This window comes from Schistocerca serialis, chromosome 7 (genome assembly GCF_023864345.2).
Source record: "Schistocerca serialis cubense isolate TAMUIC-IGC-003099 chromosome 7, iqSchSeri2.2, whole genome shotgun sequence".
Classification (NCBI taxonomy): Eukaryota; Metazoa; Arthropoda; class Insecta; order Orthoptera; family Acrididae; genus Schistocerca; species Schistocerca serialis.
Window position 1 is genome coordinate 312,402,346 of NC_064644.1, and position 16,656 is coordinate 312,419,001.

Below are 16,656 nucleotides of genomic sequence, written 5' to 3' on the forward strand. Positions count from 1 at the left end.
TGACCACTTTTGACTGTATCTGCTACATTTCCTGTAACCTGCATCTGGTATATTTCCAAGATGACATATTTGTTTGGTGCTTCCATATCATATTTTCCTGTGAAATATGAGCTTATTGACCTGTCAGTCAGGTGGTTCATAAGTCTTCTTCTTCTTTCATTCTCTGGTTGTTGGCTGCTAGATGTTTTGAGAGAACTTCAGATAACTTAACATACCATCATTGAAGCAGATATTCAATTTTATGCATATTTATCATCACTGTCTAATTTATTGATGATGATCAACTTTGTATATGAATCTTCATACTTGTAGTAAGACAGATTGGGAAACGACATACAGTTTAAGATGTCTAACAAAATTTAACTAATAGCTGTTCATAATTATTGGGTGATTGACTTGAAGTAACTTTGATAAACATGTGCTATGTTAATGCAGTTTAAAACAAAACAAGCAAAATTAAATGATGATCAAATCAATCACACGACCCAGAATCTGCAGGAAATTGTGTGAAATTCCTAGGAATGCAACGGGATAGAATTCTATCATGGGGCTCATATATACAGTACCTTGCAAGTAAATTAAGTAGCCTAGCATTTACAATGAGAATATTGTACATTGCTACCAGTATGAGTGTAAAAAAGATGCTATATCACAGCTACCTCGAATCAGTGACGAGGTACGGAATCTTGTCGCCCACTCTTAAAAAATCTGAGTATGTGAAGTGTTCCCTCACTGCATATCTATGAGCTGATTATCTTTGCACATAGTGACTCTGATTTATTTTTAGCAAATCATTTTCAACATGAGTACAACAGCAGAAAACAAAATAATTTTATGCTGCCCACCCAATATTTAAAACTTTATGCTCAAACTCCACAATATGTGAGTATGAATATTTATAACAAAGTGAAAGGAAGAGAATTGCTCAGTATAAATTTAGAAACACTGAAAAAAAACCTTATACAAAATACTAATGCAGAAATGTTACCATTCAGTAAAAGAATTATTTTAACCTGTGATGAGCCTAAAAGATGTGAAAATAGCGAAAGAAACGAAGTACTTTCACCAAATACAGAGATTAAAAACCAATCAAGTACGAAGTCTTGTAATAACAAGCAAGGATATACTGGTACTATAATTAGCAGGGAACCTACATATCTTGAGAGCATGACAACCTCAAGCAATAAGAACAAAGAAGATATCTCCATGCTCTCAGACAGTCATGGAAAGGGCTTAGCTGGTACCATGTGTAACATGCAAACTATGTTTAAGGTTAGTGGAATAATGAAACCAGGCACTCCCTTGAGTGAAATTCTAAAAAATTGTGAACAATATTTGGAGCCTGGAAGAAACTGTTTAATAATCAGTGGTGCTAATGACGTTTGTAGGAATGAGGGTAAACTCGCCACAAGATCGTTAAGAAACACGCTACAGAAAATTACAAATGTGTACTTCTATGTTGCAAGTATACCACAAAGACATGATCTCATGGAAAAATCTTGTGTCAACAAAGAAATCACTGTTACTAATATAAAATATGAAAAAATATGCTGAAGCTTCCTGAATGCCACATATGTGAATGTACCATCTTCAGAAAGAAGTCATTTTACCAGGCATGGGCTACACAGAAATAAACTTGAAAGAGCATTCATTAGTTGAGAAATACTTAATTGAGTGTTAGCAGTTGAAGACAAGAATTGCCCTACCATACCACTACCACCACCACCACCACCCATCATGGCAACTGAAATTCTCCAACATAAAAATGAAGATTTAACAGATGTAGTTACATCTCCTTTATCAATGCTAATGAAGTTCGCAGAAGGGGGTACCTCTTCCACACCAGCAGCAGAATCTACTACAGTTGGACAAAAATCATTGCTAGAATATTCATCATTAGAAGATGAAACACCATCCACAGCACCACCAGCTGAATAAATATCTGAAGGCAACGTTAAACTTCGACTCAGAAGAAAAACAGCTCCACCAACACATCTCCAGGATTTTTTATTGGCAGGCAGCATCACACAAATAATAAGGTAAATGGTGCACTGAAATCAAAAAATTAAAATAAGTTAACAGTTTTCTATCAGAATGTACAGGGTTTAGGCAGCAAGCTAGGTGAAATAGAAGTCCTCCTAAATGACTATTTAAAAGAAACTGCAGTCTTGTGTGCAAATGAGAATTGGCTGGAAGAGACCCAGTCATGTACTGCTGTTATTCATGAATTTGAAATGACAAGTATGTTTTGTAGCGTTAATAGTATGGGTGGTGGTACGTGCATATATGTTAGGACAGGTCTTGATGCAAAAGAAGTTAAATATAGTAGTGTAAAATGCATAGAAAAAGACTTTAAATACTGTGTATGTGAGTTAAAAAAACTGAAAATGTTTATTGTGTGCATATTTAGATCACCATCAGGGAATTTTACTTGTTTTCTCCACGACCTTGAAATGCTGGTAAATCAACTCAAACAGCAATTAACAAATACAATTGTCCTTGGAGATTTTAATGTTAATTTTAAAACTAACTGCAGTAAACAACAACAACAACAGACCAATCTGTGCTTATCTTATAATATGACAGCAACAGTAACAGAAGACACTAGATGTTTAAATGTGTCTGAAACAATAATTGATCAAGTATTTGTCAATAAGAATAAATGTGAACATATCACTGAAGTAATAGAGACAGGGTTCTTGGATCATAAGGCAGTCACGTTAACATTATAAAATATATCTATTAAGGATCCAGTGGTATATGAAAAATACAGAGAGAAATGATTTGTAAATGAAGACAGCGTAAGGGTTTTTATCACATGTTAAAAAATGTAACTTGGGACAAAGAATCAACCTGTGATGTAGATAAAAAATTTGAGTCATTCCTAGCAAGTTATTGGTATTGTTATGATATCACATTTCCTATTAAACGAATCAAAATTCAAATCAAAACAAAGACGTGGGTAACACAGGGAATGAAAAAATCTGCAGACACTCTATAAAAGTTAAATAAATCTGCAAAAAATACTGTTGCATTAAAACCATATGTGAAAATTTACAGGAAAGTATATAAAAAAAGTTATAATAGCGGCTAAGAAACTAAATAATGACTCATATATCAGGAAAGGTACTAACAAAATAAAATCAACCTGGGAGGTAATAAATAGGAGCATAGGTAAACAAAAAAGTAAAAACAGCATTCTTGTAATTAAAAGTAAAGGGAAAGCAGTTGAGGACCCACTACAGATAGCCAACATATTCAACACACATTACAAAAATATCGCAACAAAACTAATTCAAGAAATATGTGATTTCAACTCCAGGGTGCAACTACCAATGAATGATGATACCATGTTTCTACTCCCTGTTACTGCATTAGAGGGACAAAATGCCTTAAATCAGTTAAAAAATAAAATGACATGTGGCTGTGATGGGATTCCAGACAAAGTAATAAAGAACAGTGCGAGATACATAGATTCCCCCCTTGCTGACATGATTAACATGTCATTTACCACAGGACTCTTCCCAGAAAAACTAAAGAAATCGATTGTCAAGCCTATTTACAAGAAGGGTGACTAGTCTGATGTAATCAATTACCTGCCTATATCATTGTTATCTGGATTTTCAAAAGTAATTGAAAGGGTAATGCATGAAAGACTATCTCATTTTCTTAATAAAAATCAAATTCTAGTTAAAGGGCAAAACGGTTTTAGGAAAAATAGGTCAACTGACATAGCAATTTATAACTTTTTAAAACTGATCATAAATTCTGTAGACAAAAATGAATTAAACTGTGGCCTGTTTTTGGACCTGTCTAAGGCTTTCGACGTCATTGACCATAATTTACTGCTCACGAAACTATATTGCTATGGAATTCGTGGAGTAGCACATGATTGGTTCAAATCCTATCTTTCTAATAGGTATCTGAAGACAGAGATACAGCATGTGGGTAAAGTCTACTCATCGGCATACCAAAGAACCAGGTGTGGCGTGCCGGAAGGCTCTGTACTGGGGCCATTGCTGATCTTAATATTTATAAATGATTTGCCAAGCCATTTATCAATAATAGAGCTGGCCACGGTGGCCGAGCGGTTCTAGGCGCTTCAGTCGGGAACCGCGCTACTTCTACGGTCGCAGGTTCGAATCCTGCCTCGGGCATGGATGTTTGTGATGTCCATAGGTTAGTTAGGTATAAGTAGTTCTATGTTCTAGGGGACTGATGACCTCAGATGTTAAGTCCCATAGTGCTCAGAGCCATTTGAACCATCAATAGCATATGCAGTATTGTTAGCTGACGACACCAGTCTATTTGTCAAAGCTACGAATGAAACTGACTTACTGGAGAGAGTCACAGTAGCCACAGAAGAAGCAAACATGTGGTTTACAAACAACAAATTAACTGTTAATGACAAAAAAAAAACAGTTTAGATGAACTTCAGACATATAACAAACAAAGTAAATTCTGGCCTAACTGTAAAACTTGGGCAGTGTAAGATAGAGCAAACCCCCCCACACCAAATTTTTAGGATTATGGCTAGATGAATATTTAATGTGGGAGAAACATACAGAAATGTTAAACAAAAAATTAAGTCAGTATTGTTATGTTCTTAGAATACTAAAAAATTCCTGTAGTGTTGTTGCAGTGTTATGTTCATACTTTGCACTCATGCATAGCACACTAAGATATGGTATCATTTTTGGGGGAATACCAGTTTGCCCAAACACTCATTTGTGCTTCAAAAGAGGGTAATAAGGATAATCAGAGGTATGACACACAGAGAATCATGTAAAAAAGTTTTCAAGGAACTACAAATCATGACTCTACCACCATGTATCTATATTTATGAAAGTAATCCCAAAGAAAGCAGGTGTTGACAGACGTGAAAATTGCTGAACTATCAGTTTAATAAGCCACGGCTGCAAAATACTAACACAAATTCTTTACAGACGAATGGAAAAACTGGTAGAAGCTGAACTCGTGGAAGATCAGTTTGGATTCCATAAAAATGTTGGAACACATGAGGCAATATTGACCCTAGGACTTATCTTAGAAAATAGATTAAAGAAAGGCAAACCTACATTTATAGCATTTGTAGACTTAGAGAAAGCTTTTGACAATGTTGACTGGAATACTCTCTTTGAAATTCTGAAGGTGGCAGGGGTAAAATACAAGGAGGAAAAGGCTATTTACAATCTGTACAGAAACCAGATGGCAATTATAGGAGTAGAGGGGCATGAAAGGGAAGCACTGGTTGGGAAGGGAGTGAGACAGGGTTGTAGTCTATCCTCGATGTTATTCAATCTGTATATTGAGCAAGCAGTAAAGGAAACAAAAGAAAAATTCTGAGTAGGAATTAAAATCCATGGAGAAGAAATTAAAACTTTGAGGTTCACCGATGACATTGTAATTCTGTTAGAGACAGCAAAGGACTTGGAAGAGCAGCTGAATGGAATGGACAGTGTCTTGAAAGAAGGATATAAGATGAACATCAACAAAAGCAAAACGAGGATAATGGAATGTAGTTGAATTAAATCCGGTGATGCTGCGGGTATTAGACTAGGAAATGAGGCGCTTAAAGTAGTAAATGAGTTTTGCTATTTGGGGAGCAAAATAACTGATGATGGTAGAAGTAGAGAGGATATAAAATGTAGACTGGCAATGGCAAGGAAAGCGTTTCTGAAGAAGAGAAATTTGTTAACATCGAGTATAGATTTAAGAGTCAGGAAGTCTTTTCTGAAAGTATGGAAGTGAAATGAGGTCGATAAATAGTTTAGACAAAAAGAGAATGGAAGGTTTCGAAATATGGTGCTACAGAAGAATGCTGAAGATTAAATGGGTAGATCACATAACTAATGAGGAGGTATTGAAAAGAATTGGGGAGAAGATAAATTTGTGGCACAACTTGACTAGAAGAAAAGATTGGTTGGTAGGATATATTCTGAGGCATCAAGGGATCACCAATTTAGTATTGGAGGGCAGCGCAGAGGGTAAAAATTGAAGAGGGAGACCAAGAGATAAATACACTAAACAGATTCAGAAGGATGTAGGTTGCAGTAGGTACTGGGAGATGAAGAAGCTTGCACGGGACAGAGTAGCATGGAGAGCTGTATCAAACCAGTCTTTGGACTGAATACCTCAACAACAACATGTTTTATGAGGACACACCAGGAACATTCTTTGTTAAACAATCAAGTTCATAACTACAAAACGAGAAATAGAGACGACTTTCATAGAGAAAGTCACACAAAAGCTATGTGTCAAAAAAGTGTTCTTTTTCAGCCAAAAATCTTATTTAGTGCTCTGCCAAAGGAAATTAAAAGTATACCAAAATTCCACATATTCAAAAAAGAACTTAAAAAAATGTTAATTAGCAAGAATTTTTATAGTGTCAAGGAATACTTAAATCACCAGCATTCAATATACAGTAGCTTATTTCCTTTGTCATAATGACCCAAAATGCTCATTGAAAACTAAATTGTATTCACCTATTATTCTAATTTAGCATATTATGAATGTTGTTACGCATATGGTTTCATGTTATATATTTTATTTATGGACATATAATTGTAAATCTCTTCATGTCCTATTTTCTATGTAAGGCAATGTATGACAAATCCTATATCATTTTTTTCATGATGAGATACAAGGATGGACATATAATTGTAAATCTTTTCATGTCCAGTTTTCTATGTAAGGCAATGTATGACAAATCCTATATCATTTTTATAATAATGTGATACAAGGATGCTAAGTAAATAAATGAAGAACAACCTGAAAATTTGAGCAGGAGGGAGCAAGTACTTAGGACTGTTGATTTTTAAAAGTTTGTTACTTTTTAAGAAAAATTATTAGTTGCATATTAATTACATATCCAATACAGTTTATGATATTAATAATCTCATAAGAAAAATTTTAAACCAGTTTTTGTGATTTGATGAGTATTTTGTACATAAAGCCAATGACTTGAAATTGTATGTTACGAGACAATAAACATCTATTCCATTCTTTATATTACATGCTTTGAATGCTAAACCAGAAATGATAGTGGAAATGTTACTCATTGACTGTTGATCATGAACTGCTGTCAGGAGCTGCACTGATATCTTGGGGCTACTCATTTGTTGGTATCATTAAGAAATGGGTACAGATTTCCTTATATAACATAAGCACTAAAATAGCTTTTGACACTTTCTAACATGACACTAGAAAACTTTTTTCTTTTTACATATTCCTAAAAAAGTATTGTACCAGTAACAAGTCTAATACATACTAGAATAAAATTTCACAATTGTGTGTGAGAATGCCTGAACAGGAAGCTCCCGGATCAACAGCAAAATATTGCCAAGATGAGTGAAAAATATTATAATTATGTAATAAGTTTTACCTAGATGACAGTGGTTGTAGAAACATACATAGATGTATCAGTTAGCTGCAATAATTAGTGGAGTAGCTTATTTTTATTGAGATTTTGTATGAAAGTAAACTCAAGAGCGTAAATATGTTTTTTCACTCACTTAGACACGTGTACAGTTTAACAGTTAGGTCTACTGCAGTTGTTCATGGTATCATAAATGTTATTATGATTACTAATAAACTAATAGTGCATTAATAACTTACCGTATTTGTTTCATATGATCCTCCATATTTATTTTTGTTGCGTGAATATTGTAATACTTAATCTGTGAGTTGAATATTCTGTGAAATAGTTCTCCTTTCCAAATTTTTAATCTATTTTTACTATTTTACATCAAGAAAAGGACTGAACAAACGAATCGATCAGAAGTAACTTTAAAATAAGTGTTTTCATGTTTGCCAAAATATTGTGACTCACTTTGTTATGTAACAGAACAATCTCAGAGCTGCTACAAACCAAGTTGTTTAAAATAAATTTTTGTTCTATAGTGGTGTCAAGATCGCAAGTGTGTTGAAGTTGGAGATCGACCTGATCCAGTAAATGGCGGGTGGGGGGAATGGGGATCATGGAGTGAATGTACACGCACATGTGGTGCTGGAATTTCCACCATTGAAAGAGAGTGCAACAACCCAATTCCTAAATTTGGCGGGAAGTATTGCCTGGGAGAACGTCGTCGCTACAGACTCTGTAACACACAGGTAAGCAACATAACTTATATTATTGTATAAATACCAAACATTCTACAGTGCAGTTTGCTATTGACCAACTGCATGTTACTCTGTTTCATACTCATGCTTTACATTTCCTTTCAAAATGCGTTCTTCGTTTCACTACTTCATTCCTTACCAATTCCTGGTTAGGTCTTTCCTAGAAAGATGTCAGACTTGGAATTGTAATCTCCTGAGGCAAAAACAATCTCTTCTTATAAACCAGTTTATAAGTAGAGAAGCCCAGACACCAAATAACCCTCCAGAACAAGTATACTTAATGACCTCATAGGACAATAGTTCACTACAGATACAGTGTATGACATAGTCATGTTGCAAGACAGATACAGTACACTTCTAGCTATCGTAGTAAATAGCACAATGAGTAAGAGTAGATTGAGGGCAACAGCATATGTAGATGGCATGTCGTAGGTGGCACTCAGCGGTATCTGCAAAGCAGGCAGTCCCTCAACCGCGGTGTCTCTCCGTGGTGGTCAAAGTTCACAATAATGGATGTGGAGTGACTGGTATGTTGTATGTGCCAGAGGTACAATGACGGCCAATGTCGAAAATATTGGCTGGTGCCCAAAATCTAGGTGGAAGCCCAGTGGGTTACTACATTCCTTCTTCCATGGGGAAGCAGTGAGCTACATCTCGTTTAGTTGATCCCCAGCTGGCGAAGCAGCCAGGCAGCACTCTGAACCAGGATGAGGACAATGTCTGTGGAAGCCTCGGACGCCCCCTCTGGTTTTACCAGCTCCCAATCAGCACAGACAGGAGTGTATGGCTGGAAGATCACTGCCTGGTGGCACAATCAGAGTCTTAGTGACTTCAGTGCTGGTAGCTGAGGTCACTCCATGTCCAAGTTGGGATCTGGCACAGAAAGGAGCTGCAGTGGTGAGTTCAGCGTCAGCAGGCCAATACCTTGTCTGATCTTCTTCTGACATCTCGTCCCTCTCAGGCAGCCTATAAAGAGAGGGAGATGAGGGATTGGCTGAAATTGGTGAACAGAACTGAGAACTATATGGCAGGAAGAGCTCAGGAGCAGGAGAGGAGATAGCAGAGGGTCCAGCGGAAGAGGAATGAAAGTTGGTGTTGCCACGGTGTGTGTCTGCCAAAGGGCTTGGAGGTGGCAGCAAGTTGGTCCCTCACTGCAAGCAGTGCTGATTTTGATGGCATGTCACTGCCTAGTCACCCATAGCCAGAGTGAACACATGGCATCCCAGCTGCTGCCAAACGATCATGGAAATCTACTAGTACTGACATCTGAAGGCCACAACACACAGGTACCTAGCCGGAATTGTGGAGACAGTGCTGTGGGCAGTCTCACAGGCATGGGCAAAATGAGATTTAGGAGTGTCTGGAGCTGATGGCCAAAGAAATGTTTACCTAGGCACTTCTCCCCTGTCAGTTTCAACCTACAGGAACTCGAAAAAGGGTTAGTGGCTCATCCCTTTCAGAGCAAAGTGCTCTACCAACTGAGCTACACAAACACCACTCACAACCCATCCTCACAGCTTTACTTCTACCAGTACCTCATCTCCTACCTTTCAAACTTCACAGAAGTGCTTCTGCGAATCTTGCAGGGCTAGCACTCGTGGAAGAAAGGATATTGTGGACACATGGATTAGCCACAGCCTGGGGGATATTTACAGAATGAGATTTTTGCTCTGCAGTAGAATGTGTGCTGATATGAAACTTCCTGGCAGATTAAAACTTTGCATCAGACCGAGACTCAAACTTGGGACCTTGGCTTTCATGGGCAAGTGGTCTACTAGCTGAGCTGCCCAAGCACATCACAAGGCCCGTCTTCACAGCTTTACTTCCACCAGTCCCTCATTTCCCACCTCCTAAACTCCCTGTATTCAATTCTCAGTCTGGCACACAGATTTAATGTGATAGAAAGTTTCATATCAGTGCACACACTGCTGTAGAGTGAAAATATCACTCTGGAAACATCCCCCAGCATGTGAATAAGCTATGTCTCCACAGTATCCTTTCTTCTAGGAGTGCTAGTCCTGTACAAGTTTTGCAGGAGGAAAAAAGTGACATTTGTGATGTAGGAGATGAGGTACTGGCAGAAGTAAAGCTGTGAGGACAGGTCATAAGTTGTACCAGGGTAGCTCAGTTGGTAGAGCACTTACCCCTGAAAGCCAAAGGTTCCACGTTTGAATCTCACTCCGGCACACAGTTTTAATCTGCCAGGAAGTTTCATATCAGCACACACTCTGCTGCAGAGTGAAAATCTCATTCTGGAAAAATTTCCCAGCTAAGTCATGTGTCTGCAAAGTCCTTTCTTCCTGGAGTGCTAGCCCTACAAGTTACGCAGGAGAACTGTGAAGTTTGGAAGGTGGGAGATGAGGCAATGGTGGAATAAAGCTATGAGGACAAGTTGTGAGTCATTTTTTGGTACCTCAGTTGGTAGAACACTTGCCTGCAAAAGGCAAAGGTCCTGAGTTGGAGTCTCAGTCTGGCATACAGTTTTAACCTGTCAGGAAGTTTCATAACAACACACACTCCACTGCAGGTTGAAAGTTTCATTGTGGTCTACTGTTGGACACCATTGTGAGAGGAAGTCCTTCTATAGTGAAAATTTTGTTGAGCACTGTGACTCCAGCCTCCACACTGAGATCATTGTGGGAGGAAGTCCTCCTATAGTGAAAATTTTGTTGAGCACCGTGACTCCAGCCTCCTCACTATTGTGGACTGACAGTTGACCTTGAACGGTAAGCTTGAGCACATATTGAGTACAATCGTCCACATGGTACCTGTGAAGGGGCCCACAAACTCAGCGTAAACTGTTCCCATGGGCAAGAGTGTGTCATCCAGAGTGAGAATGTTTGGTAGGGAGTGACTTGCTGTTGTTCACACTGATAACTGTTGCAGACAAGACATTTGACCTGATGGTGTATACTCGGTCATTGAACAAGGTGCTGGGTGGACTGTTTAGTTCACAAGACACCCCAGTGATCTTGGTGCAGCAGCCACAAGATTTCTGGGTACAGAGGAGGTTCTGGCAGGACCACCCAGATACGCAGTTGATCCACGGTTAGTAACATAACTCTGTCCACCAGGATTAGCCAGGAGTGGAGTTGACCAAGAATGTAGTCCAACCAGCCCTGTTGTAAGATGGACTTCTTGACCATGTTACACACAGCCTCCCCCCCCCCCCCCCCAATGGGAAAAGCATTCTCTGCCTATAGAGCCACTTCATCCAGCTGAAAGCAAAAAGTCTTGCCTTGGTTGAATTCCATGTTGAAGCCCATTGGGAGATGGGACAGGGCATCCACGTTGTCATGTTGAGTGGTATAGTGGAAGTGAATTTTGTAATTGTAACTACTTCATACGAGTGTCCAGCTCTTGGGTTGGTGGGCTTTCCTCTTGGGTAGCTTTGCTACAGGGCTGAAGAGGGAGATCAATGACTTATGGTCCACAATGAGGTGAAACTTTGTTCTATAGAGAAATACATAAAATTTCTTCAGCACAAAGATTATTGTGAGGACCTTCTATGATTTGTGAATACCTCTTGTTCATGGCACTGAGCATCTTCAATGCAAATATGATCAGACGCTCAGAGCCATCTATTTGTCTATCTCCCAGGACAGCCTCCAGGCTGTATTCAGAGCCGGCCGGAGTGGCCGAGTGGTTCTAGGCGCTACAGTCTGGACCCGCGCGACCGCTACAGTCACAGGTTCGAATCCTGCCTCGGGAATGGATGTGTGTGATGTCCTTAGGTTAGTTAGGTTTAATTAGTTCTAAGTTCTAGGGGACTGATGACCTTAGGAGTTAAGTCCCATAGTGCTCAGAGCCATTTGAACCAACCCTATTCAGAGTTGCCTGCCACAACAAGTAGCTGTTGGCCCAGTTGAAATGTGCCAAGACATGGTGTCTGCACAGTTGAAATGTGGTGAGAAGTGGTACTGATAGGAAGGCCTGCTTTAGTGTTTTGAACACCTTTGCATATGCCTCCACCAATACACAAAGCACGCCCTTCTGCTGCAGGATGTTAAGATGATGAGCGGATGCACAACTGACACCACACCTGAGATAAATTTTCATTAGGACATTAATTTCCCAGGAAGGACTGGAGCTCCTTTAAATTTATGGGTCCAGGAAGTATGATGACTTATTTGACCATCTTCTATGTGGGCTTAATACCTTTTGGAGAGTGATGTGATATAGTGGAACGTTTGAAGAAAAAAGAGATTTTTCAAGATTGCTTCTGAGGTCTGTGGACTGGCAGGTGGGGAGCAGCTGTCGCAGGTTTTGTAAGTGTTCTTCCATTGTTGTCCCCACCACCTCAGTGTCTTCTAAATAATTTATGCAGCCCTGAAAATCATGAAGCAGTTGCTCGAGGAACCTTTGAAAGACTGCTGGGGCACTGTGAAATGTTCCCACTTCTTTGGAAAGCATTCCAGTTACTATCAATGTGAGGATTACATGTTAAAGATTACATTGAACAGTAATTTATACACTTACAGAAATAGGCACATAATATTTGTCTCCTCCACCAACATAAAATCCGGCAAAGCTTAAAGAATTGTATTTATAAAGCCAGTTCTCTGTTGTTTTATGTTTTGCTGGTAAAGGCAATACTTACCTTAAATTCCTTGGGATGTAGATTGCTCCACTAGGAAAGGAAATCCTAGCTCTTATTACAGCTGGTCCTCCTATATAGAGAGTTATTATAATTAAACTTCCAAACTGCTGTAGAAATAACTCCACTGTTCAGAATGATGTCAAACTGCAACGAAATATTATCGGAGAAGGGGGAAAGCATATGGGAGAAGAAAAATAAATAGTTACAAAATGTCGCAATAGATGGTACTGTAAGCATCATAATTTAATAGTGGTCATCTACAAATGACAAATGACTCATACAACAATGCCTATGGTGAACATTTGATGTTAAACAAACTGTTCTACTTAGTGTGCAAGGGTGTACAGGTCTGATACTGTTAGTGAAGTAAGCCTATCCACCACGGCAAGGTCATATCACATTGGATGGGAAAAATCGGTTTTTAACTGTCCTGACACTAAATACCGGATAAAAAGCATCATTCACATTTGTTTTTAATTGTCCTGAGGCCAAAAACCACATAAAAAGCATCAATCACATATGTTTTTAATTTTCCTGAGGCCAAAAACCACAAAAACATCAATCAAATCAAAGTGGATTATTAATTTCCTTATGACTAGTGCAAAACATGTTCAATATCCAGATAAAGATCTTTCCAGTCTTCTCTAAATTTTCTATATTTCTGTAAAATTTAATTTCTATGTGACCAATGTTGTTGCTGTTTACTTTCCGATTTGTACATTTTCATCATTTCTTTATTAATTCTATTATCCCAACTGTTTCTTTTCTATCTTGATGAAATGTTCTAAAGAACATCAGAATGAGGATATTTAAGTAAGCCTCAACCATGAATGACTTGAATATCAATTGGAACATCCAAATGTTTGTAACCTTTCACTGTATTTACTACCTATTCAATGATTATATCATGAATACATAGATTTACTTAAAAATGCCCATAACACAAATGTTAATGTATTGTATACAACTTTCTGGTCAGTCTTGTAGCATCGTTTAGGAAAGGGAGAGCCAACTCTTTCATTACATGTGTAAAAAAACCTTTACAGTTATGTGAATGCTTACATTCCATACATAAATCACAATATAAGTACCTATCAGTTATAAAATACGTTTGACTGGAATGAAATCAGTTGCTCAAAATTTCATCAGTTCTTAGTTCTGTATACTGTTCTGTTATATTTTGCAGCCTTGTCCTGAAGGAGAGCCAAATGCCAGAGACTTACAATGCTCCCAGTTCAATAACAGAACATACAACAACAAAGTGTACAAGTGGGTGCCATATTATGACAAATGTAAGTGTTTGAAAAAGTAAATTAATTAATAACAAAGCTAATGAAATAAAACTATTTTGTTTTTATTTATTAGAAACTTATACTCATGCTATAATGACTTGTATACTTGAAGTAGACTTCATTTTCCAAAATTTTTGAGAAGGTGATGCATTCTAGAATAGTACCTCACCTGATCAACAGTAATATGTTCAGCAAATCACAGTTTGTATTTCAGAAGAATTGCTCACTCACGAAATCTCACAAGTATTAAATAACAAAGTAGCACCCATTTACATTTCTATGACTTATCTAAGGCATTTGACTGTATGAATCACAATATTCTGTTAGATTACAAGATTCATGTGATTGATGTTGAAGCCAATGAATGAAGGAAGTTGTACTTAGTAATTCAACCAATGTAGTCTGGGGACATTAATCTGATTGGGGTAGAAATAACATATCAGAGTCCTCAAGTCTCAACCTTAGGTCTGCTATTGTTCCTGATATATATATATATATATACACACACGTAAGTCTCAACCTTAGGTCTGCTATTGTTCCTCATATATAAAAACAAAGATGAGGTGACTTACCAAACAAAAGCGCTGGCAGGTCAATAGACACACAAACAAACACAAACATACACACAAAATTCAAGCTTTCGCAACAAACTGTTGCCTCATCAGGAAAGAGGGAAGGAGAGGGGAAGACGAAAGGAAGTGGGTTTTAAGGGAGAGGGTAAGGAGTCATTCCAATCCCGGGAGCGGAAAGACTTACCTTAGGGGGAAAAAAGGAAGGGTATACACTCGCACACACACACATATCCATCCACACATATACAGACACAAGCAGATAGAAGGAAACATTCCACGTGGGAAAAAATATATCTAAAAACAAAGATGATGTGACTTACCAAACGAAAGCGCTGGCACGTCAATAGACACACAAACAAACACAAACATACACACAAAATTCTAGCTTTTGCAACCAATGGTTGCCTCGTCAGGAAAGAGGGAAGGAGAGGGAAAGATGAAAGGATTTGGGTTTTAAGCAACCGTTGGTTGCGAAAGCTAGAATTTTGTGTGTATGTTTGTGTTTGTTTCTGTGTCTATCGACGTGCCAGCGCTTTCGTTTGGTAAGTCACATCATCTTTGTTTTTTTTATATCTTCCATCTACTGTACAACAAGCAGAATTAGATCTTTTTGCACATGACACTAGTATTTTAATCAATCTGAGTATACACACAGCAACAGAAGGATGGTAAACAAGGTTCTTAAACAGGGTGGCTATTCTTCTAGAACACCTGGAATTATCGGGGGATTCATTTTATCTGGAAAAGTCAGGGAAACCTCAGGGAATTTTGGGAGTTTCATAAATCATCAGGGAAATATAACCTAGCATTGAAATTAAATTTTATTCAGTTTTATAAATCACAGATTTTAGCTTACTTAATATTTGAAAGTGTGTTAATTATATGAATATTATCCCGTTTTCTGAGAATGGTCTTGCCCTCGGTTTTAAAAAGACACAAAATGTTCAGTTCTCCAACCCAGGGGTACTACATCCATCATGAGTATAACATAAGGTGAAGAAATAATAAATAAGATGGAAACTTTAAAATTCTTAGTTCAATATTAATGAGAATTTTAACTGGAAAAAAAACACATTTTATATCCACAAGAACAACTTAGTTCAGCCACTTTCACACTTAGAATAATTCAAATCTTGGGGAGAGACATATCAGTAAGTTCACATATTCATTCTAATGTTATATAGAATAATGTTCTGGTGTATCTCATCTTTTAGAAAGAAAGTCTTCAATTCTAAAAAAGGACTGTAAGAATAATATCTGCTGCTCACCCACAATCATGTTGTAGACATCTGTTTAAGGAGTTGTGTATTCTGACAACTGCTTCCCAATATATTTATTCCCTCAATAAGTTTGTTGTAAATAATCAAATGCAGTTCAAAAGGAACAATTATGTACATAATTACAATACCAGGAAAAAATGACTTTCATTAGTCCACATTAACGATGTCTTTATCACAAAAATGGGTGCACAGTGCTGCAATTAAAATTTTTGATCACATACTGAGTGATATAAAATGTCTTAAAATTTGAAAACAAACTGAAAAAGTTTCCCCTTGACAACTCCTTCTGTTCTACAGAAGAATATCTATTATTGTAGTGTGTAAAAGTTAGTGGGTAGGAACTACTAACTCACATCTGTATATTTAATAACAATAAAAATAATAACTTATAAATGATCAGTATGTAGCTATGTTTCTAAATCAATCTGTGATGTGAATGTAAAATTATTAATTCCATATCATCATTATTTATTGTGCAAAAAACCCATTGAACATGAAACTAATTAATTGAACCATGTGGAAAACAAAACAACTTTGTGACTCAGGCAGAAGATGGAATAGTACCGCCACAGTTAAATAAGAAATCAGACATGAAAATGGTCTCTAAAAATTTGCAACTGCTAAGCTGTTCTCTTGAGGCCTTATTTCGACTTTTGTTAATAAAAAGGATAAGACAGATAGCATAAAACAAGACTTCACGCACTGCAAAGGTATACCAAAAATCAATTATCTAGAACAGCTAGTAATAAGGAAATTGAACTGTCTGCAGACAGCCAAGGACAAAGTATAGT

General features: G+C 37.5%; 1 protein-coding gene across 1 annotated transcript in view; it reads left to right on the top strand.

The window, feature by feature from the left end:
* Positions 1 to 16,656, top strand: part of LOC126413038 (A disintegrin and metalloproteinase with thrombospondin motifs 12-like) — a 354,477-nt gene that overhangs the window by 237,890 nt on the left and 99,931 nt on the right. The window contains exons 11-12 of the mRNA XM_050082933.1: positions 7,903 to 8,112; positions 13,908 to 14,013. Of these exons, the coding sequence (XP_049938890.1) occupies positions 7,903 to 8,112; positions 13,908 to 14,013 (316 nt within the window). The remainder of the gene's footprint in view (positions 1 to 7,902; positions 8,113 to 13,907; positions 14,014 to 16,656) is intronic.